Source organism: Lepisosteus platostomus, chromosome 7 (assembly GCF_059453375.1).
Source record: "Lepisosteus platostomus isolate fLepPlt1 chromosome 7, fLepPlt1.hap1, whole genome shotgun sequence".
Classification (NCBI taxonomy): domain Eukaryota; kingdom Metazoa; phylum Chordata; class Actinopteri; order Semionotiformes; family Lepisosteidae; genus Lepisosteus; species Lepisosteus platostomus.
This window is the reverse complement of record NC_142617.1, coordinates 58,065,911-58,090,581: the sequence shown is the minus strand read 5'-3', so window position 1 is coordinate 58,090,581 and position 24,671 is coordinate 58,065,911. Positions and strand designations below refer to the sequence as shown.

General features: G+C 40.3%; 1 protein-coding gene across 1 annotated transcript; it reads left to right on the top strand.

Moving 5' to 3' along the window:
* The first annotated feature begins 2,226 nt into the window (after positions 1-2,226).
* anpeplb (alanyl aminopeptidase, membrane like b) lies at positions 2,227-24,534 on the top strand. The gene is made up of 20 exons (XM_088641409.1): positions 2,227-3,047; positions 4,496-4,635; positions 4,797-4,918; positions 7,629-7,749; positions 8,385-8,539; positions 9,163-9,276; positions 10,380-10,523; positions 11,391-11,456; positions 11,960-12,025; positions 13,340-13,512; positions 15,246-15,319; positions 15,639-15,772; positions 16,539-16,594; positions 17,309-17,456; positions 18,274-18,365; positions 19,661-19,771; positions 19,909-20,076; positions 21,291-21,431; positions 21,878-21,959; positions 23,216-24,534. Exons 1-20 carry the CDS (start codon positions 2,473-2,475, stop codon positions 23,372-23,374), a joined length of 2,841 nt encoding a protein of 946 aa, XP_088497535.1. The 5' UTR covers positions 2,227-2,472; the 3' UTR covers positions 23,375-24,534.
* The last annotated feature ends 137 nt before the right edge of the window (positions 24,535-24,671 follow it).

Sequence of the window (24,671 nt, the reverse complement as noted above, 5' to 3'; positions counted from 1 at the left end):
AAATTCAGATTTGAAAAAAGGACTAAACTGTTAACTTTTAACATTTAATGTTACATTCAGTGTGGTGGAAAATAGTGGATTCAAACACCCATTAAAAAGCATAATTACAAATCTTGTATTTGCACCATCTTATTTAAGTTACCTTTTCAGGTGATATTTAAGATTAATGGAAATGAAGCTGCAAAAACAAGCATGTTGACCATTGAAAGCCTTGATTTGTCATGTTCAAAATGGTAAATGCAGGTCGTCGGTCTTTGATTTGGTCTTGATGCTAACGGGCTAAATCTACATTTGTCGTTCTTTGCTGCAAATTTCCAGTGTTCCACAAAAGGGTATAGAATCATACAGGGCCTCTGAAGTTTAGATGATGGCTGATGTTAATTTCCTTAGTACACGATTTGGTTTAGAATCACTGTCTCTGCCACTGGACAGCTTTGCGTGACATTTTTCTATGTCACTGTGTGTCTGTAATTAAATAATAGATCATCATGATTAAATCATAAAGGAACACTGGCTTCCCAAAAGAAAGAGCTCATGGTTTCTCACAAGTCCTATTATTTGTTTTAACTGGCATATTTTTTTGTATAAACTATTTAAGAAAGAAAAAGACACATTCAAAACATGAAACGGAGCAAATGACAAAATTGCTTGTCTTAACAAGATGCAGACTTGCTTTTAAAAGACTGTTATATTACTGCTTTGGGCTTTTAACACTGTACAGGACTTAAGCTGGGATGTATTAAACATTTATTGTCATTTTTCAGGAAAACGAATCTGTCTTTTAAAATTATGAAAAATAATACTGAATTGACATTTACCCCTTTGAAAAACAGATTCTTTCATATGAATTTTTTTAATTCATATTATTTTAATTTTACAACCACAAGATTAAATAGGTCAATATATTCCAAAGGCATTTCTAGAAACTGCATACATTTTTTGAATTTTTATTTAATTTAAAATCACATTCAATTTTAGCTTACAAAACCAAAATAGATACTACTTAAGATGGAAAAAGGAACTTAATGCACTGAGAAAATTTATTTGAAACATAATGTATGTTTGCAGATATATAGTGGAAGATTCCAGATCCTGTCATGGGACATACTGTAGGAGCCACCAAATTCTTGAAATTATAGATGCACAAAAAAGACACGTTTAATGCAAAACTTAGCTTTTTTCCCCAAAGGTCACTACACGTGAAAAGGAAATACTTCCTCCACTTTATTTTTTAGTGCAAAGTACAAATGCTTTTTAAACTTTGCACTTCAGATATTAAGCAGTAAATTGCTACTGGCAACGGCAATAAACATAAATGGCAAAGCAATACATCAGGCACAGCTCTTGCAGTAAAAACCAAAAGGGATGAAAAACCATGACACACGTGATATTATCAAGGGTCTCACAGCATAAGGTATTTCTTTCAGAGTTAATGGAATTTTAATAAATCGTGGTCCTGTATAAAACAGTTAGGAGTATAACATTTCCATTGTGAAGAACAATTTGGATTACAATGATAAACTTTCAAGCGCTGAAAGGGATTTATCACAGACTGGATCTAAAAGCTAAATGTTGAACATATTAACTAAACATGAATAAAATGATAAGTTATTTTTGTAAACTTCAAGCAATTTTAGTTGGGTAGGAGCAGTGGACAAATTGATGAATTTGCCATGTGAATTTGCCATGTTTTCATTATTATTAAAGAATGTTTTGTCATTTTTTTGTCACGATATTTTCCTACTAGTCTCCACTTCGCAGCACTGTGAAAAAACAGGTTGCTTTTTTTCTAGTTGAAAAGAAAGACATTTTTTCAAGCAGCTGTTATCTGTTTAGTTTTTTTTCCCAGCAAAAAAAAAAATAACGGCAACTATGAAACTCTCTCTTCTGCCTTTGTGGTCGTTAATGAAAACACATGCTCCTAATTTTCAAATTCAGAGAAATAGACAGAGACCTTTCATCGTTCATAACTGGCCTGTTGTTCACATAAAGTCGTGTTTCCTGTGAAGATGTTCGGAGGAAAGTCTGAAGTGGCCAATTCTAGCTTTCCTGGAAAAAAGAGATCTCTAGAACTGGAAGGGACACAAGAAGCAATTTTCCCTCTTCCCTCCTCCTTTGAGAGGGGTGGTAATTAAAAGATGAAAATGCGTTTGAGCTCCTTTTGAAAGATGGCAGAAGGGATGGGGTGGGGGTCTTTACTTTTTTCACTTCACCTCACCCAGGATTGGTGGAAGAAAAGCAAACTGCTTCCAGATGTGGGAAAACCCAAGAGCCGCTCTCACTTCAGCTAGTCCTGGTTTCCTCCTTAACCCAGCGGCCTCCTACAGTTAATGCCTAATCTATTAACAATAGCACACATACATATGTGTTTATGGGAGGTCAGCGCCCGGGACTCCAAGGTACAAAGCCAGCTGCACAGCCAAGCCTTGCTCCAGTCCAGGGCTCATCTTCAGAGGAAGCAGGGACGCAGACATGTCCAAAGGATTCTACATCTCCAAGGCCTTTGCTGTCGCTGGTCTGGTGGTGACGGCCTCAGCGGCCGCCTCCATTGTTGTCATGGTGATAGTGTTCCAGCAGCAAATCCTCAGAAGGCCGCCCACACCTCCCAGCTTTCCGGCCACCACCAGGGCCCCCACAGTGGACACGAGGGACATGATGCGACTGCCCAGCAGTCTGAGGCCCGAGAGCTACAGGGTGGTCCTGCAGGTCCACCTGTTTCCGGATCCCAACAGCACGTTTCACTTCACGGGGAACTCCACCGTGCAGTTCAGGTGCCTCCAGCCTACCAGGCAGATTGTCCTCCACAGCCACAAGCTGAACCTGACCCAGCTGGCCAACCAATACGCGCTGCTGACTGGCCACACGGCCAACACGCCCAGGGTGGTGCAGAGCATCCTGAGACCTGAAACCCAGTTCCTGGAGATTTTGCTGGACAGGGAACTGGAAGAAGGGAAGACCTACGAACTCTACACTCAGTTTGCAGGAGATCTGGCGGATGATTTAACAGGCTTCTATCGGAGTGAATACACGGAGAATGGAGAACAGAGGTAAGTTCTTCTGTTGTGGTAAGCGGGTAGAACTTTCTTCTTGTTTTCCATTTGCTTCTAAAGATTAACTTTGCCTTGCCAGTTAATTGCCTTACTTCCCCATCTTGAAGGTGGTGGTGGTGGAGAAAGAAAACAGTCTCTAAATGGTTTTCAGAATAGAGACTGCATGAATTGCAATTTGTGTGCTCCATATGATCTTATAATTGAACATTTTATTTCATACTGGTTTCATTTTTGCACCTCTGTAGAGCTGCCACAAGGAACTGTATTTCTGATATAATACAATAATAAAATAAAATGTATAGTTCATAATCTTTTATCTTAGGTTTATATAAGGTCTTTCATATAATTTTCCAATATAATTTACTGTTTTATGTTACTTCTCAAAAATACACAAATAAGCTTTTGATTTTTACTATGAAACCACATTTCAAGCAAGAGTTTCCAATGTAGTTGCAGTCTAAATGTAGTTTACACATGAAACTATGCAATAAACCTGACAGTAAGTGTCCCTGTGTACCACCAGGCTGCTAGGGATTGTGTGACTGGGCTTAATGCCTGCACGTTTGTTCCAGCTGACAGGTTTGCTGCTTTGAAAATCCTACAATCTATTGTAAAGAATTTCAACTGTTTCAAGGAAAGGTAAACACACACAGCTGTAAAGGATTAAAACGCTTTTCCATTTTATACAGGACCCTTTCAGTATTGTAATTTTTTTTTTAAATTTGTATTAGCATTCCTGTATGATGATGATAATGATGATGTGTAATTAAAATCTGGTTGAAATGGGTAATTCGCACAGTGGATGCCTTTCTTGCTGAAATTTATCCTCACTCATATTTTTTCCAGTTCTGGGTTTGTGTCAAGTGTTATGGGTATTGTTTTCTTTAAAAAATTAAATTGTTCATATTAATGATGTTTGGAATTATGATGTTACTTTTTAACGGCAAGGCACACTTAGTTTTATTTTATTTAACGTGATTCATAAGCCAGGCCATTAGAATTTAGGATAAGAGAAATTTGTCTTTATTCTCAGGAATTGCAGCCTCAGCTGTAATTAAACCCCCTTTCTTCAAGAAAGAAGGAAGTAGGTTCTTTTTTTAAAAAAAGCAGAAGCTGTATACCTGTTTAGTCTGGTGAACATTTTTTTGTATAATCTATCTGTTCATTTTCATTTTCAAAATAGTATTTTTTGACAATTGCAGTGCTATTTTTCCATTAAACCAACCCACGCAAACGGTTAATTTTAGTCTAATTAAGTGAGCTATCAAAGACTAAAGGAAAATTGCAAACCAAACGAGCAGAGCTGAGCAAATGACACCAGTTCCATGAATTTTAATCTCCTATGATGATCTACGCAGTTGTTATTTTTCATTCTTGTACACTGTCATGAAATGAATTAATGGACAAAGTAATAAACTCGTCCAAATGTATTCTCTTTTCTCTAGGTATATTGCTGCAACACAGATGCAGCCCACTGACGCCAGGAGAGTCTTTCCCTGCTTTGATGAACCCGCAATGAAAGCCGTGTTCAATATCACCCTCATTCACCCGAAAGAGACTAAGGCGCTCTCAAACACTGCCAGCCGTAAGATAATGAAACAGAATGCCTTATTCCATTCTGCTGTGCCAAAAAACAAATATGGATTTGGGATTAAAGCAATACGTATCACACAAAAATACACCCTAATTTAATTTGCATCATGAATTAAAAATCCTTATTTTTCTCTCTTTTTTTTAATTCTACAGAGACAACGCAAAACAATGACTATTTCATCACAGAATTTATACCAACACCTAGAATGTCGACTTACCTCCTAGCATTTGTGGTCTGTGATTTTGATTATTTTGAGATTGGACCTAATATGAAGGTAATGTGTCTTTATTACCTACCTTTCTTCATTGTCTTGTTATAATGAGTGAAGCTTGCTTAATTGACTATAAACCCAGCCCTGGTAAAGGTCTCCTGGAGTTTGTTCTACAGAAGACCCCCGGTTGCTTAATTGAACTTCAATGCCTAATTTTAACATACTTACTAAATCTTAACCAGTTGATGTAGAGGCGAATGCTGCCCCTTAATGATTTCAGTTCTGCACCACAGTAACATTAGAGTATTTACATACACTCAGCACTGTGGGAAATAACATATACAGCACATAATAGTACAATACACAAGAATGGTATTCTTGTAATTAGTACATAAATGTTTTACGTATTTTTTGTAATGTATGCTCAAAGTGAGTCTCAGCATGTAACTATGTACCCCGGTGTAGGTGTACAATTGTTAAGGTACAAAAGTTACATGGTTACATCTATATTTATATTCATACGTGTGATACGATTTTCTGTGTACTGTTCTGTTCTAGTTTCCTCTTGTGTGTCCGGACTGTGAGTAACTCTTGTACTGTATTGTATGTATTGTACTATTATTATATAATTCGTTACACTGTGGCTGTGTTGTGTGTGTTAAGCTGCTGTTGCACTGCAATTTCCCTCACGGGATCAATAAAGTATCTATCTATCTAAAAGCAGAAAAACACAAAATGAAAAAGTGAAGTAGACGTGAGCTGTAGTATGATTTCTGAGATCTCATGGGAGATTATTTGTCATCTTGTGCACAGAGCCCTTAAAAGCATTCCACAGCACTTTACAAACATAAAATGAGTAAAAGAATATGAATCATGCGATATGTGAATGTTAATCAGCTTTGATTGTCTCACAATAATAGAAAGCAGAGCCAGTATAATTCTGCCATAGTAAACAGGCCACAGACGTATGTCTTTCCCTTATTAGAAAACAGAATATATATAGAGAGAGAGCTTTTGTTTTCAGCTTGCTGTAAACAGGAACTAAGGAAGCATTAAAAAGTCATCTAAAGAGCTAATCTGCTGCTCAGTTTGGGGGTTTCTGTAGCTCATGGACATTGGACAGCTCTGGTGCACTCTACTGCTGAATGAACGGTTTGATACTCAAGTTTACTCTCCTGGCACGTTTCCCATTTCCTAAACACGCTCACAATTTTGTAGTGCGTGTAAGGAGCTCATGGTGTAGTGCTGTCTGTGCTTTTTATCAGATAAAAAATCTATAGGTTGTAAGTTTCTGTTGGTTTTATTTAATTTTCAACAGAAATCACTCTGACGCAAACAGACACAGTGTAGCATTCCTAACCTCCAGCACTGCGGTGTCTTCTGCTCCTCTCGCCACAGTTTGTCCCCTCAGAGTCTGGTTTCAAGCAGCTCCTTAAACACTGGGAACAAAGGAGTGAAACAGATTGCTGCTGTTCTGAAATAAATCAATATGTCTTTCTTCAGATGAATGTGATTTGATCTCGTGAAGCGCAAGAGTTCAACCACCATACTTACCCAGTGTTAAGGTTTTTAGGCAAATACAAACAGAAGTATTAGTATTCACTAAGACACAAATGCTATCAACACAGAACTGTTTTCCTCCTCAGGAAATTAGAAGAGAAAGTCGGACCCTCTGCTCAGTTGTAGGGATGTTGTATGTTATATATATGTATGTATGCATATATATACATACACACATTAAATCCCTTAGTAATGGGGCAATAGAAAACAAAAATAAGAAAACTCTGCGTCTGTTTTGCAGCATGTAAAGTACTGGGTCCCTTCTTGACAAGATGGGATTTCCATACAAAATTCTTGCCTTTGAATAAAGTGAACCACACTCCACTTGTACACTTTTACCAGCAGAGCTGTGATAACACAATACACTCTGCTTACAGATCACACTTAAGGACTGCGTTAAAATTAGCAGATGAGAAGAAATAATAGCTACACCAGGAACAGGAAAGGGATCCCAATACAGCTGGACACGTTTCCCCAGACACCACCTGCTCGTTGACTGTCGAATGTAATGGACACAGCCACGCGCTGAGGCTCCACGTTGTACTTTGGTTTCGGTTGTTCTCAGTAACTGCTCTCTTCTCTTCGTAGGCCAGACTTCCCTGAGCTTGACTTCTTAATTAACATCCCTAAATACGCTTTCCTATTGGATGTTGTTATTCTTTGTAAAACTGTCTAAACCGGGTCCTTCTGATTAGATAGAAAACCTTGCAGAAAAACATGTGTTTAATAAACTGACAGTCCATCTGACAGATAGTTATAAATTGATAATATACTTAATAAGAGCAGATACAGAGCTCTGATGGATTTACACATCACAATGCAGAGCAATATGACCTTCCAGGAGATCATAATGCATACCTTCCCATAGACGTTTTTGGTCATTTGGATTATTTTGCTTTAACATTCAAAATTTTAAGCATTTTAATGCTTTATTTTCTCAGTCCAAAATCAGTATATTAGGCCTTGAGTGCAGATTTTGTTTGTGGCATGCAAAACAAACAACAGGCCCATTTTTGTCTGCAGTTTAGTGATGTTAAGTGAGGCTGAGTCTTGTGGCTTTAGAGTAACAATTCATTTTCTTGTGAATATTCTTCTCCTTAAGCCCTCTGTATAAAATAGAACTGCTGTGAGATTTCGGGGCTCAGTTATATTACTTCAAGATGCTTCAGATACATAGATACAAAGAACTGAGTTTCTGTCCATTGTGTTAAAGATCTGGGCTCGACCTGATGCGATAAATGCAGGCCATGCTGCCTATGCTGGGAACATCACTTTGAAAATCGTGGAGTTCTTTGAAGATTACTATGGCGTACCTATCCCTCTGTCCAAATTAGGTACGTTTTTGTAAAAGAAACGGAGTATATGGGGCTCATTTTGAGAGTATTAAACTCTACAATGAAAATGTGAGAAGAGTATACTAATCATGCTGATCTATTGCAATATAACTGAGTGACATGTTGAAAACCCACTCTGCAGGCAAGGAAACTTTTTGCCTTAACACAGTAAAATGAGTCCACAAATCTCTAAACAATATTATTTTTAGAAGACACAGGTCAACAGGTTTTTGAAGGGTACCAGAGATTCTTCTACTTCAAAAATGATCATTTGTAAATTCCACACATTTGAAAGCTCACAATCATTTTTACAAGTTTGATGACGATGTGCTGTACCAGATGCATGCAGGTACACAGAAGGAATTATACCACTTGGTCAAGGGTGAGCTTTAACACCTTGGCTTAATAACGTGTCATAATACATCAGAACATCTTGAGCAGTCATTTACTCGTGTACTGTAAATTCAAATAGCCAGTCTGACTTTGTATCACCAGCTGTGAAGGAGTTTATTTACAGCCTAGTTACATTCACTAATTGCAGTAAATTTACTAAATGGAACAAATAATTAACTGGGTGATAGTGTCTTGTTTTCATGTTTCTTTTCCCTCATTTCTGTGTCCTGAAATGCCTGCAGATCAGATTGCTCTGCCAGACTTCGGAGCAGGAGCCATGGAGAACTGGGGTCTGATCACATACCGCGAGACAGCTCTGTTGTATGACCCAGAGGTCTCCTCTACAGGAAACAAGGAGTGGATCGCCACAGTAATATCGCACGAACTGGCCCACCAGGTACATCAGCACATGTCCTCTGCTTCGTGTTTCACCTGTGGTTCTGAAGAAGTCTATTGGGCTGAAGTAGTCAATGCCCTTGAGGGATCTTCATACTGGAGTCAAGACTTTCCTTTCAGTCCAGGAATGTACCTTATTTCTGCTCACTGATACCAGAGCAATAATGTCTAACACAGTGACCAGAATTGTACACAATGTTCCAGCTGAGGTCTTACTAGTGCAATGTACAATTTCAAATCACATCCCACAATTTAAATCCTACATTTTAACTGTGTTCTAACATTCTTTTTGCCTTTTTTGCCTCTTTTTTAACTACCTTCTATCCAGCAGTATTTTTCAGCATGGGTTTACTTGACTCTCTTGAGTTTTATCTGTAGTTTATGACTTTTTTGTTACTATCAGTAAATCTTAATACAGTCTGTTTCTAAATGAATAATGTTTTTGGAAGTGATAGCTTCAACAATGTGGCTGAGCAGTTCCAGACTCCCACAACTCTTTGTGCGTGCTGCTTAGTTCCTGTGTCCCTCCTCCGGCCCATGTCTCACTGTCGATCCTAAAGATGAGCCCTGGGCTGACCTCGGCTCTGTTACTATTCTAACGCTGCTGTTATTTTCCTTTTGCAGTGGTTTGGAAACCTTGTTACAATGAAGTGGTGGAATGATCTCTGGCTGAATGAAGGTTTTGCCACATACGTCTCATACCTTGGAGCGAATCACATCGAACCCACCTGGAATATTGTATGTGATTCCTTCTCTCTTACACTGACAATGCAAGCAGTGTTGGTACAGACGTGTATGCAGAATCTCTTACATTTCTTTCCGTCTGAGGAATTTGTTCAGAGAGCCAGTTTTATTTTTCTGTGCTCAATTATTTCTTACCACTAGATAGTCTACTGAGTAGCACAGTCGTAAGTTGGTCAGTACAGCAGCCTCTTGTGTCTGGGGTCAGTTCTGGCACAGGGAGTCTTCTGTGGAGAGAATGCTTGTTCTATTCTCTTCTCCACAAGGCGCTCAGGATTCCTCCTTGCAAAAAAATGCTGGCTGTGTTCACTGGTATCTCCTGAAGGTCTCCATGTGCTTGAGTGTGTGAGCAGACAATGATGGACTGTACTCCTGTACTCCCTGTGCCTCTAGTATAGACTCCAGGTTGCCCTGAACAGGAATGAACAGATTTCTGCTAATGAACACACGGATATCATCTTATTGCTGCCTATCTCAGAACTAGTCCCTGATTCTCATTTTCCTTGCTCCTTCATTTTATTTTGTTCATGTTGGTCCCATGGTGCCTCTGTTCAGAATGAGGTAGGGCTGTGTGAGGGAGTGTCTTGGTGCAGAGATTCTTCAGGTGTGTCCGCACTAATGCCTCTGTAGCATAAGAGAAAATAGTACTCCTCCCTCATTCCCAAATGGAAGAGCTACTCAGCTTATTTTTGTTTCTTCATATTTTAAACTTTATTTAACCAAAAATGACCTGGCCAAGAGGTTCACACAAGAGCAACCTGATAACATGAAACCAAGACAGTGAAATTAAAAGATTAGTTTAAAATAACTGTAAGCAGTTGTACATTTTGCTCAATGGTTAATGTAACCCTGTAACTCATGAGACCTTTGGATACGAGTTTTAGTTTACTTCAGCAGCTTCAACAGGTCACAAGCAAGCAGGGGGAAGCCAGTTGTTTCTGGGGAGTAGGCTGGATCTGACAAAACACAACATAAATACAGCACTCGCACAACAATGTCACCTGCAGACACTTCAGCCAGGCAGTTGCTTTTGTTACAGCAAGTGGAACAGTTGTTTTTCTCCGGTCCCAAGCCTTTTTGCTTCCTTCCTTGGTTTCCAGAAAGACCTGATGGTGCTGAATGAAATACAGAGTGTATTCCAAGTGGACTCCCTGGCAACCTCCCACCCCTTGAGCTCCAGAGAAGTGGATGTCAACACCCCTGACGAAATCTCCGAGCTTTTTGACTCCATCACCTACAGCAAGGTCATGCTCAGCTGGTCGTTACAGTTAATTGTATTACCAGGGGGTTTTGTGTTAAATGAGATTGCATCACTAATTGAGGCTTGTCTTTTGGGCCTGTGCACTGCTCTTCCACATATGCAGTGTTTTAGGTCACTGGACTCAGACCTCAGAACACAGTAATTAGCTGACAGACCAATCGAACCGCAAAACAACATTCTCCAGCGATGAAATCAATTCCCTGGTCTCTTTGCCACCACCTCGCATGCTGCCTGTCAGGCAAAAGGTCATGGTTTTGATGCTTGACTGGCAAGATGTTTCCCTGAATTGCCTCCAAGCATGCAAATGACTTCTGTGAAGGTGGCGCTTTGCTGTCGTCCCTCTGGGGTGCAGATGGTTTCTTCCCGAAGTGCTGCGGTCTGAAACTGGTTCCAGACGTGCTCCAGGCCAGTGCCACAGTGCTGGCAGACGTGGGCGCACTCTGTATTCCCAGACAGGGCGGGCTTCTTGGCTGGACAAGTCTGCTGGGTGTTGAGAGTATCTCATTCCCATGACCGTTTTCCCTGCCAGACAGGCCCCCTGCAAACTGTGTTGACAATAGTTTCTTCAGTCTTATTTTCTCCTCAGCTCTTGTCTGAGTTAAAACCATGGCTTTTGGAGACCTTAAACATACAGTAAATTACAATGTTATTGTAAATTAATTAGAGTTAACCACACTTACTCTGTGAAACAGTAACACAACCAAACAATTAGTCACAGGACTCAATATGCCGCTATAATGTACATATTAAATATGTTATTTATCACCCTTCCTTGGTTGTTAGTGAGTCAAGATCGAATGCCATGTTTTCATTCTGTAGATGTACAATAAATTGTGTTTTGGCTCTGCAGGGAGCCGCGTTGTTGAGGATGATGTCTGAGTTTTTATCGGAAAAGGTCTTCAGAGCTGGGACAAAGGTGAGACTGAGTGTGTGTCATATCCCAGAGTTCAATTTATGGGCAGCATTACACAACACCACTTGTTTCCCTTTGAAGTGTGGCCAGCGTTCAATATCCTTCATGCACTAATGTAAACGTAGCATACTTATGCCACGTATTATTACAGCTACTTGAAATTATTAGTTTTTCCAGTTTTGCACAGACTGAATGATGAAGATTCTGCTGTGAAGGATATACACATGTCAAGGATATACAGTACCTGCACCAATATTTTATTGCTAAAATTTGTGTATCTCCCACAGAATGAGCTGCATACTATATATTACTAGTATGTTATATAATATATATGCTGCTGTTTTGGGTTTAAATAAATTCCTTTGGACACTCATCTGATTCAAGGGGAGATAAGTGAGGCTGCAAAATGTAAAATTCGCCGGAGACTAAGCTGTGATTTATTGATTATGTATGTTTATTTTTCAGACACCTTATTGAATGTTCACACATAATATTTATCTTTGCAGACATACCTAGAGGCTTTTAAGTACAATACCACAGTTAACAAAAACCTTTGGGAACACCTACAGAAGGTAAGTTTAAACAAGGACACACTTGAAAAGTGTCTGTAAATAAAGTCTCACACTTCACAAATAAAAAGTGAAACTAGTTTGGACACATAAAAAAAGATTTTCTGAGCACAGACGTTTGCAAAACATTACATGTATATTGTAAGGAGATTGCATTCAATAATAACTGTTAGCATTCATAAAATGTGGGAGCAGTTGATTTTTTTATTAAAAATATGCTTATTTATATTTTAATAAAGAACCGCATTTAGAGCACATAGTATGAATAAACAAGCTTTTAAACCACTATGATCCACTGGTGTCCCACCCACGGCGTAGCCTGCCGTGTGCCCGTTGCTTGCAGGGATAGGCTCTGGCTCCCCACGACCCCGATGTGGATAAAGCGGTGAGAAAATGAATAGCTGGATGGAGGGATTTTAAACAATTCAAGTAAAATTCACACGGGCTAATGACAAAGAGTTACTAATGTAGAGCCCATAGCACAACCCCAGTGTTTACTAAACTTGTATTCCTAGAATATTGCTCAGTGATTGACTGCTTGATAATTGCTGCCTTTCATCCCCCCTCCCCTCAAAATCTGTCTCTGAGGGCCCCCCTTTTTTACAGCCATTCTCTTCTCTTCTTTTCTGTTTTCTCACCCCTCTGTGTCCTCCCCCTCCCTCCTCCGGCTCTCCTCCCCAGGCTTCAAGAGGCTCCACAGCTCTTCTCTCCTGCTTTCTTCTGCTCAGCCGGGAATTAACCTCTGCTTGCACCCCGAGTCTGCTGCCTATGTTAACCTCTGCCGAATAAAACATATGTATAAATACACGTTTTCTTTCCTTCATATTTTTATTATTGTTTAATTCGACATGTAGTTTTAAATCACTTTAGACACCTGGCGATTGCAGGAAATACACAGTACGTTCGCTTGTAGATGTGCAGTACTATGATTATAACGTTCAATACTTCTGCTACATTTACTGCTAATGCTGCTACAGCTGGTAGCAATGTAGAGGTATGTAAAATAATACAATAATATCTGTTTCAGTGCCATGTGTAAAAGATGTTTGATTTTATTATATAGGACTGTACTTATAGTCGATATGCTATAAGCATATCATTCCTTACATCTTTTAATCCAACTTGATTGGTGAAATGGAAAAGGGCCTGAGGGGTTTTTCCACAGTGGACTATATTCATTTAGAGCTCTTCGTCTTCTGCGTACAAGCAGTTGCACAAAGTCAGACTTTAGCTGTGGTATTGCAAGGTGTCTCTTCAAAGGGGCACGTGTAACGCGCAGACACTCACTGCAGCTCTTTCTGATTTCTCTGCTCCAAGGCAGCAGACGAGCACAAGTTGCAGCTGAAGGTTGGGGTGGAGGCCATCATGAGGACCTGGACTGAGCAGATGGGCTACCCTGTGGTCACCATCAACACCACCGATGGAAGAGCCTCTCAGCAGCACTTTCTCATCGACCCAGAAACCGCTCCTCCACAGCCATCCAAAGCTGGGTAAATATTGCATTTCCTGAGCAACACAGAAAGCGAACAGCTTGTTTCAAACCAACGTGCTGCGGGCCAGAATTGGAGTTCTGTCCCTGTCAGTCCCAGGTCTCCCTGGATCCCTGCCTCACTCTATCTACAAGGCCCCATGCTTAGCAGATTCAAGAGTTAAAGTGGAATAAAAGGTGAGCAGCACTAAGTCAGGCCTTGGAAACGTATTAAATGTGTGAAAGGGGGTTATTTCTTTGCTGGTGAGCTGTAAGTAAAGTGACCCTCCTCCACAGTCCTGCTCATGATTCACGGCTGCAGCAGCCACAACTCTGGGATTTGTAGAATAAAGGCTGTGTTTGTCCCCCATCTGTTGGTAAGCACTGTCCTGCCTGGTTGTTAGATGCTCATCCCAGAGGTTCACTGTGCAGCCGAGAGAATGGAGAGAATGGAGCCGATGAGCAAATTGCTTTGCTAAGGGAAAAGTTAATTCAGTCAAACTGGAAAAGTCCAAGGTGGGAATTTATTGAAAGAGAGGACTTCCTGATCACTCTACTGGGACTTTGTTGCAGACTTTCTAATCAGGAGAAGGACTGACAGTGAACTTGACCTGATCCCAAAACAAAAGAAAAAGGTTTTGTTTGCCAGACAAGTCTCGTGTGTTGACTGTCTTCGCCTCTGTCGCCTCTGTTAGATGGGGGGCATCTCGACCTCTTCATCTTCCGCAGTGGAGGTCAGGGGTCACAGTTTGGAGAAAAGGGTCCCGCTTCTCAATTCCTACACATTGTTAAAATGTAAAAAAATCTTGGCCAGAAATAAAAAAAACACTGGACTATTTCCTACAGACTATCATGGAAATATAACTGTCAAGGAAGCCACAAGAGAGAGTTCTTACCTGAGTAAGGTCTTTATTTCAATATTGCAATATTGGGAGCCATGCTGCCACTTCGCAAAGTGCAACTAGAGACTCAATTTGTTACAAGCAGTACAGGGTTTTTATAAGACGTTGCGCTGTAAAAAAGCTCAGTGCTTTGTCCCTTCAAAAACTTCCCCTTTCCCTAAGACAAAACAGATTACATCATAGAGCGAGAGAAGAAGCACTAGATTTGTTATTCAAAGCTAATCAGTTACTTTTGGCTAATTCTAACGACCCAGACAGCATATATTGTTTTGGTACATTGTCTTCTAAAGTAACCTGAACAGTGTACTTTGTTGACGCACTGTTTTCTAAAATTCTGCACGTACTGTAGCACAGCAATTACATCCTTGAAATATATTATCTAAAAGCACCAATATATTTTTTGCAGAGCTCTCTACATTTTAAGAATCAATTTACTTATTAGATTTCCACTTCAAGACTTTCCATACTTTTACTGAGTTATACTCTACAACGCAGTGATGAGGACAGCATGGTTACCACAACAGCTTATATAGTAGCATTCAACACTTGTTGTGTGACCCTTCTGAATCTGATCTAGTGTAGTTCTAGTGTACTGAAATATGGGGAAAGGAAATGTCCAAGGAAACTGAACTCAGTTAACTTTAACAAGGCCTCAGTCCAGGGTGAAAAAAGCACCCTTTCCAAATGTGAGTTGCTTCTGTCATCTTCTGTGAGACTAAAGCCGTCATCAGTTGGCGAAGGGGTGATCATAGTTTCTTTTGGAGGTTGCCTTATTGCCCGGGTGTGTGCTCAGACAAATAACGGTATCACTGTAGCTGTTCTCATGGTGATTTGATCTCTTGCTCTCTCACAGTTACAAATGGCACATTCCCATGACATTGATGAAGTCAGGAAAACAAGGACAGAAAATGTTGTTTTATGAAACAGGTTAGAATTTTCTCTCCTACCTTTATTTCTCTGTGTAAGACCAAACCCCTTTCTGCTTTCATCACCTCCACACTTGACAGAAATAATGCAAACGGAGGTTTTGTCTCTGATGAAGTTCATTTTTATAACAGAGTGATGATCCTTCACCTGGAAGAGAGGAATCATTGGAAATTTCCCTAATCCCCTAATTCCCACAACCTCATATATAAAAGAAATAGGGCTTCTTACTGATTTTTTTTCTTGCCCTTTTCATGGGTAGGTGTTACATTAGCAATTGGAGTTTTTTTAATTGTTGTTCTGGTTTGTTTCTCTGTGTCAGGCTCATTTCCAGACTTTCAGTGCAAAGACACCGAGTGGCTCCTAGCGAACATCGATTGCGCTGGTTATTACAGAGTTAACTACGACTCCAACAACTGGAACAAGCTGCTTCAACAGCTGGAGAACAGTCACACAGTAAACAGCCTTAATGTTTTTGATGTGTATTGAGTGCATATGCTGAGTATCAGATGTACAGCTATGGAGATCCTGTTGTACATTTGAGGAGTTTTGTTTCAGTGGAATAAAAGAGAAAATGATGCATCATATTTTGGAATCAATTTTCAGATATATTGCAATATTTTACAAATGGCAGAGGACTTGCAGATGGAACCAATATGTGCTTAATGTCCATTCCGATCCAAGTAAACATATTAGAGCTATCCTTTTGTCTGTACTGTACGTCTCATTCTGTATTGTAGAAAGTATATCAATATATTTTTGCAACCAATATTTCATATTGCCATATAGCGTATATCTAAAATACGTTTAGAGATGTATGTCTTTTCACAGGGCTGAGCTCACAGAGATAACATGACAGAGTTAAAGCACTTTCGTTTATTTCGTTTTGAACCCTGTGTGATTTTTTTTATAAACACCATTGAAGTCCCTTTTGGTTTGCAATATTTCCAGCTTCAAATAAAACATAAACAAAATTCTTCTTTCTCCCTTTCTCATGATATAATTGACCAGATTGGTCTAAGTTCATCGCACAAAACAGGCTTCCTTTATGAATTCAGCTTCCCAGAATTTCAAGCTCTCAAACACAACTGACTAGGCTTAGCACAGTTTATTTTTGAAAACTTTATCCCGAACAGCTGCACAGAACAGCACTTGTGATCATGCTTTTAGCCTCTTCTGTTTCCTCTCCATATTTAACCCATCTCATTTATACCGTTTTCAGGTAATACCAGTCATCAACAGGGCCCAGCTAATTGATGATGCCTTTAATCTTGCGAGGTAAGTTAAGTTCTTTTGTCAAAAGAAGCTCAGTAACAATAACAGTAGCTACACTTTGACAAACGGCTCATATCTCCGCAAGGTTCAGGTTCCCTTGAGTTCCCACCTGAAAAGGCTCCTGTCACTCAGTCATCACATTGCCCTGTTGCCCTACCTAAAGTTATTCAGTGGTACCAAAGGGTCATGAGTGTCTGGAACAAGCTCTCCAGCCGTGTTAATGAAGATAATATACTGATATTCTGCAAGAAGCAACCCTGCTTCCAATTTATATTTACAATAACAGTTACCAGAAGTTCACTTTTATGGTCTGTTATTAATCTGAAAAGACAATTTATACCGTATTTGCAAAAAAAGCATCCAAAATTGGGCACAGTTACAACCCTTGTAAATCCAAAAGTCATTTCATTCCTTAAATGTTTTAAGCTCCTTTTTCATTTAAAATGAGAAAATGTGTTACAGGAACAGAGCTAAGCTATTCACCCTTAATGACTCTGGAATTGAAACTGACCAGCTTTTAATTGCAGTGTGATTACATTTCTGAGGGAAGGCTTATTTTGCTTCATTATAAAGTGTTTATGCTTTCAGAAAATTGAAGAAGCATGCAAAAGACCTCACTGGTGGGATAAAAACTCCAGAAATCCTATTGGGAAAACTATCACAGCTGCATTTTTTAAAAGGATTAATGAATATTTGTTTTTTTTGTCCTTTATAAAGAGCAAAGCACATCAATACCACCCTTGCTCTGGACACAACCAAGTTCCTCTCTAATGAGACAGAGTACATCCCCTGGCAGTCAGCTTTGAATAATCTGGACTATTTCTTCCTCATGTTTGATCGCTCTGAAGTTTATGGGCCACTGCAGGTTAGTTGTTTTCTTTTCGTTTTTATGAGTGATCAACAGTATATATTGTAGACCATTGTGCCATTAAGATCCCAGACACTGAGGACGATATTGGACTTGATGGCATTTCCATGACCTGCAGAAGACCTCACAAACGAAAGGCGCATATTCGTTGAAGAATCTGGAATCTGACATTTCTCTCTTTATATCAAACCCAGAATGTCGTGATGGGATTATTATTTTATTCATTATGCTTGTGCACTTTTTTTATTAGTTTTTATTAGTTTCCCCCCTGCTTGAGTGAATATAAATCAGTTTTACTGTATGCCAAACTAGTTTAATATGACCACAATACCCAAGTGTGCCAGGGCTTGTCTTAATAATTAATAATATGACATACATCAGTACATGTCTCCATTAATAATCCTCACGGTAATACCTGGGTTATTGAATTGACATCCAGGAAATAACTGTACTCAGCACAAAATATAAAACATATGTACACTTACAGACGCATAGTTATTCACTAATTCAAGCATATTAAATATTGTCTGTGAAACCATACTTAGCAGCAGTTCCTCCAGAATGTTAATTGAACACTCATTCACCATAGCTTGGGTTATTGGCACTTTTGTTAGATACTGTACAGTGCTTAACCTCTGAATCCTGTGGAGGATGGATTCTAAAATGGCCTTTGATGTTTTTCAAGAGTGTTTACACAAATGAACTTGATTCCAATTTCAGATCATATTGAATGTTTACAATCCATTTAGTAACCAAAGGAGTATGGTCTGTATCTGCTCTACCCATTCTGTTTTTTCTGCTTAATATTCTGCAGGCATACATAAGGAAGCAAGTTATCCCTTTGTACAACTACTTTGAAGACATCACTGCTAATTGGACAAGAATTCCAGATAATCACATTGACCAGTAAGTGACATTATTTCCTTTATATAAAGGACAATACGTTCAGAGAATGAGAGGCTCCATTTTAATTGCAGGCAAAACTAGTCTTGCAGCACAGAGCATAGCAATGGATCAGATCAACACTGTGCCACTCATCTGTGGACTAGGAGTCTCAACTTCAAAACCGGAACAGGCAAAAGAATTGATGTTTGTGTTTTAATTTTCTAAGCCTTGAAACAGGGCTTCTGAATGACTCAGTCAGCAGAGGCACTCGAACAGAACACATATAGTCAAGACAACTCCGCTCTAAGCCTGCTCCATCGGGCTGCAGTGTCCACACAACTGGCGCACAACCATACCCCCGCAGTACTGGGGGCCTTGGCTGCCCCTGCACGAGGGAGTCCCTTGACCTGTTGGTCACCTGTGAGTGTGCAGTGATGTCACTGGGAGCCGCATCTCTCCTCCAATCAGTGTTAACTCACCTGTAAGACACTGTGGAGCTCAAGTGCAAGAACTGGGGAGCCTTGGCTCCTTGCCCTCCCTCCACCATATACAATTTCTTGTATTGGGAATTTGTCTTTTCACATACCCCAACTTGCTCTCCATGAGACACACAGACAGGGAGAGAAGCTTGTGTCAGAGCACAGGGTCAGCCATTTATACAGCACCCCTGGAACAGTTTGGGTTAAGGGCCTTGCTCAGGGGCCCAACGGAGTAGGATTCCTCTGCCAGCTGCGGGATTCGAACCTTCCAGCCACAGGCACACATCCTTAGCCTCAGAGCCACTGCACCACCCCACAAGCGCTCCACAAGCGCTATAGCCGTGAGCCAAAGTCATGAGAAATGTCTGATTCCAAATTGGGTATAAATAAATCGCTGATTCCAAATTGGAGGCTGATGTTTAACCTGTAACAGCCTACGGCAACTTTGGAACTTTGCGGATCATGAACAATTCAATTCTGTGTTTGTCACACAGATCGGAGAGGCGATTGTTACAGTCTAAGTTCCATCAGCTTCACACTTTTTTAAAACACTTGTGCAGAACAACCTATCAGTGTCACCTCGACGCAGGAAGTGTGAGAACCTGCTCCCCAACCGCCCCTGAGATGTCACACATTCCACCATCACTCATCCCATTTCCCTTATGCCTGCCTAACACTTTCTCTCAGGGTTGTGGTCTTGCCTGCGCTGCCTTTACTGCCTGGAGAAAAAACGAATGCAGAATGAAACTATATACCGTGCTACTTAAAAACACTACTTCACATGTGTTTCAGAACATAAGAAAATTGTAGTAACTGTCTTATTGTTCTTCATCTCAGATACAACCAGGTGAATGCTATCTCCGTCGCGTGCAGCAACGGGGTGCCTGAGTGCCAGGAGATGGCCTCTGGTCTCTTCAAACAGTGGATGATGAACTCCAGCGCCAACCCGTGAGTCTGCTTCCGCTTCAGTTTCGATGCTCTTCTCTCTGTCCCGCCTTGCTCGGAGCTGGTGTTTTCAAAGCGCTTCCATTTGTCTCCTCCCAAATGCTTCCCAAACCCTGCCACCTGCCGCTGGCCGGCGCCAGGATTCACCCCAACCTGAAGAGCTCAGTCTACTGCAGCGCCATTGCCGCGGGGGGAGAGAGGGAATGGAACTTTGCCTGGGAGATGTTTCAGAACACAACCGTGGCCTCGGAGAGGGACAAGCTGAGATATGCGCTGTCCTGCTCCAGGAAGATCTGGATCTTGAGCAGGTTAGAGGAAGGGAAATAAAACAATCCTGCCATCCTGCAGCTTCCTGCATACATCCCAAAGACACGTTCTCTTTTCCATTGAATGCACGGGTCGGGTGGGAACAGCAGAATCATATTGTTTTTCCGTGTCTGCAAATCACAGCAATGACATGTTTTATGGCCATAGAAAAAGAACAATAAATCTATATAGGTTACGTCAAAGCACCACACACAAAGACAAAACGCCAAAAATTATTTACTGCTAGAACAGAAATATAATTTCCTTACATTTGCACTAATGTCTTAAGCAGTCTTAAAAGGAAAGCACTGTTCAATTTCTGAACATGTCTCAGCTAGAGAGCTATTAAAAGACCCCCACCCAACACACACACTTCAGTTTTTCTTTATGAGGACCTCCCAGTGTATTTTGATTTTCTTTTCTCGACTCTGCCAGAGATGACTCTAGACTGAGGCCAAAAGCAGACCCCAAATAACTTTAGCTCTAACAGAATTAAAAGGCAAAGTAATTTATGGAGACATATCATTGTGTTTATCCGCAGTTAATATCATTATGAGGTAATTCGTTTAGATTATGTCTCCAGTTTAATACTTAAACATGCTCACAAGGACATTATATCCTCATTAGTTCTGTGCTTTTGTGTTCTATGAGTCTTCAGCTGTTTTTCTGCCTTCTTAGCTTGCTGGAGAAAGGACTTAAATTTAAGAGTGGGTTTAATAACACTAATGATTATACATTTTTTAAACTAAGTCCTAAAATGACTTAAAAATAAAGACTTTTTGTACAGCAGATCATAGGCTCATGAGACATTTCATCTTTTATGTTTTAAAATATAGATAAACTAAAATGTCTAAAACAACTTACAGTGAGTACATGTTTATGGTTCAATTAAACTGTGGTGCAGAATACTGTGCTGATCTGTTTATTGGAATGTGACCTTTCTGCCCATTTTTCCTTTTCCTTGGAAAATTCAGTATGCCCCACAGATTCCAGTGGTTTTAAAAATCAAATCAAAGAAATGATAAAAGGCAATCATATTCTGGGAATGACACAACGGAAAGGAAAAAAAGGCTAATCAAATTTCTTTCTTATTACTTTTTGGAAACCTCCTACACATGACAAATATCCACTGAACAGAAGGAAAAACATGACAGAAAAACTTACTGAGGTTGTAAAGAGGTGTTGTGCTCATGTAATCTCTGAACCTGTGCTGCAGATACCTGGAGTACACCCTGGACCCGGAAAAGATCAGGAAAATGGATACCACTTCGACCATCAACTACATTGCCAGAAATGTAGCAGGGCAGTCTTTAGCTTGGGACTTTGTCCGAGCCAAGTGGTCCTTCCTACACGGAGAGTGAGTCTGCCTCCTTTTTCCCATCATTTCGTTATAGGAATAGGAGAGATAGAAAGCTAAATCACAAGCTAACAAATACTTAAGATTATACCCTAACATGGACATCATACATGATGTATTTGTATTTGTACATCTAAACTAGCACTGTAGGCAAGTAATTTCAGTTGTTAGATTGCAGTTGTAAAGTGTATCATCGAAAGATAAATGCTCGGTTATATTCTGAACAAGCTCAGTCACACCTATCTGGGAAGATACAAGAAGGCAGCAAACATACCTGACTCCCTTATAGGAGGCCGTATTTTTTATGACTCCCCTTTCTTAAGGAAGCCCAGCTACAGTAACTATTATTTTGTTTGTCATGAGCTAGAAGGTACAGTAAACATGCAGCAATGTAAATAGTTTGGAAGCTGTTTGTAGACTCGGTGCTGTGCTGTTCCTCGTTGCAGATACGGAGGAGGAATAATGTCTTTCGGCAGCCTGATCGATGGCGTGACCCAGCGGTTTTCTACGGAGTTTGAACTCGAAGAGGTAAAGCGACAGGAGAGTCTTAACGCAGCACAGCACGCAAAGTGATCTGTCCGCCCCTGTGAAACTCACACGGGAGATATCTCCTGTGTAAACCCAGCCTCCTGCGAATAACGAGCGAGGCACACTCACAGCTCACACACGGACAAAAATCTGGGAGCAAAAAACAGGATGAAAATATCTATTTATCCAAGTGTTACAGTTATTGTAGGTCCACCAAGCTCATTGGAATGACTGAGCACCATGTAAATGTGTAGCTCAAAAGTCAAACTTTGCTCTTCTTTGAAACTGCACAAGGTTCAAATGCACCCCTAAGGATTTCACCCCTAGCACGACTTTGTTTTAGAGGTACCTACTCACACATGGCCTTATTTCATTATAAGTGCTGTCTTCTCACACACACCCAGATAAACACATCGCAGAGTAGATTCCCTGCCTGTATGTTTCTAACGGTCAGACACAACTGGTTACACATGTGAATGGATTGCCCTGTGAGACAGCCCACTCTGAAGACCATTACAGGTCAGAAAGGTGGAGCTGTCTGCTCCCTTTGTATTTGACAGGTTCAGTATTAGTGCTGCCCTAGTGCAGCTGTGAACTGGGCTCTTGTGTTTGCTGCCCTGTGCCTTTAGACTGTGCCTTTCTCCAGCTCTCACCTTTCGGATAAGGGATGGGTGGACAATATGTTCCATATGTGTGAAGGTTTGTTTCTTAAAAAACAAGGACAGTGAACACAGATCTGAACTAATTCTTGCCCAGTATGCCAGGTAAATAAGATCATTCCTGACCCCATCCCAGATATCGCAGAATTAAACCTTGTATGTACTGCGATACTCTTTTTACATTGGTATGTAAAATTCTTTTTTTTTCCCCAATTAGATCAAGCTGGGTTTTTTTCCCTCTAGGCAGGCGTACAGATTTGTTTCACCTTTGCTGTACCCCTCTGAAAAAAAAAAACCTCCAGCTGCAAGCACAGAACATAACAGCTTCCCCAGCTATTGAAGCAGATCCTTCACTGGCAGGGCACCTTCAGTCTGGCCAAAGAGGCTACTTCGAGAAGAACGAGGAAAGCAAAAGAGCCTTATAAAAGAAATGACTCACAACTGTGAGAATCGTTTCTAGTAAATGAAATGGGAAATAAAACCTTAGCGAATGAGTAAGTTAAACCCGGCTCAGGACTGTACCTGGACTGGGCCGCTCTGTGAGGCTCTCTCAGGGGTTTTCTAATCCCACTCCCTTCCCCCCGTGTCCCCGGGCAGCTGGAGAACTTCAAGAGACAGCACGAAGAGACGGGCTTCGGCTCGGCCGCGCGCGCCCTGGAGCAGGCCCTGGAGAGGACCAAGGCCAACATCAGATGGGTGAAGCAGACCAAGGCCTCCGTGCTGGCGTGGTTCCGCAGAGAGTCTGGGGACTACTGAGTCACACAGGTCCTCGCCACACAGGCTCCTCTGGACGGAAAGCAGGACCACACTCCAAAGCTGTGTCTTCTGGGGAGCTTTCAGAGCTGCCACTGGGTGAAATGTAAGCGTCTAGGGGGAAAAAAATCACTGAAAATATTAGTTATTATTTCATGAACTCTACAAGAAATAGGAGAAGTGAGAAGTACACAGAGACACAAGTCACTGTTGTCACTTCAACAGACTTAGAGGATCTTTGATTGTGTTTGGTAATCCACAACATCACTGGAAGGGGGTGAATATTTCCGCAGGGCGCTATATACATCCGAGCTGTTCTCCCAAATGCCAGCTTTCCAAGGTCAGTCCCTTTCCTTGTTTTTTTCTTTTAAAATCTTACTGAAATGTTCTAAAATCGTGCTTTAAATAGGAAACATTTAATCTATTCATCTAAATCTTTTTTTAAAGACATGGCCTTAGAGCAGAGGGTGTTCATAGACGCTCCTGGCAATTCTGGTCCTCAAGTCTGATGTTATCAAAAATCCATGAAGAACGGATTGTTTATTTTTTATTGCCTTAAAATGGGACTAATTTAACAGAAGATGCACTTTAACTACCAGTAAAGGAACAAATATTAAATCATGACCGGCACACAGAAATAGTACTGTTCAGCTGCAGTCTTAAATTCCTTCTATTTTATTCTGCAATTGAATATGCTTTTGTTCTGTTTAAACTAATGGTTTTCCATTTCTGAAACGGATTTCCTGTAATTCACTCATTCAGCAGGGTATATCTTACTCCATCTTCGCTAAAAATATTGAACTTTCAAAAGAGTTCATGGCAAATCTTCGAACCTAATTGCATGATTTGCCACAATCTGAAAATGGCGTGCAAATAAAAATTGTCAGAACCCATCTTATTCTCTTTGGAATAGATGCCAAAACTGTATAGATAACTATTATATTTAAGATAAATATATATCTCTAGAGATATACATCTCTTAAGTCTGAAATCCTTCATGCTGACAGTTATATTTTTCTGACGTTTCTCAGTACTTATTTTTGCACTCCCTGTTTATGGTTATTAAATGTATATAAAAAGTTGTAAACATATATATTTGCAATGATTTTTAGATACAGCTTCTATCTGCAGCTTTTCGGAGAAAATAAAGAATTATAATGGTCTTTGTTGCAGTCTATATTTTCATTTGTGAATAAACTGTACATGTTTTTTGTTATATTGAGAAATATGTAATGCCACTATTTAACCACAGCACCGCCCTGATAGCCACATTAGGTCCCAGGAGGAGTAGAAGTCATAA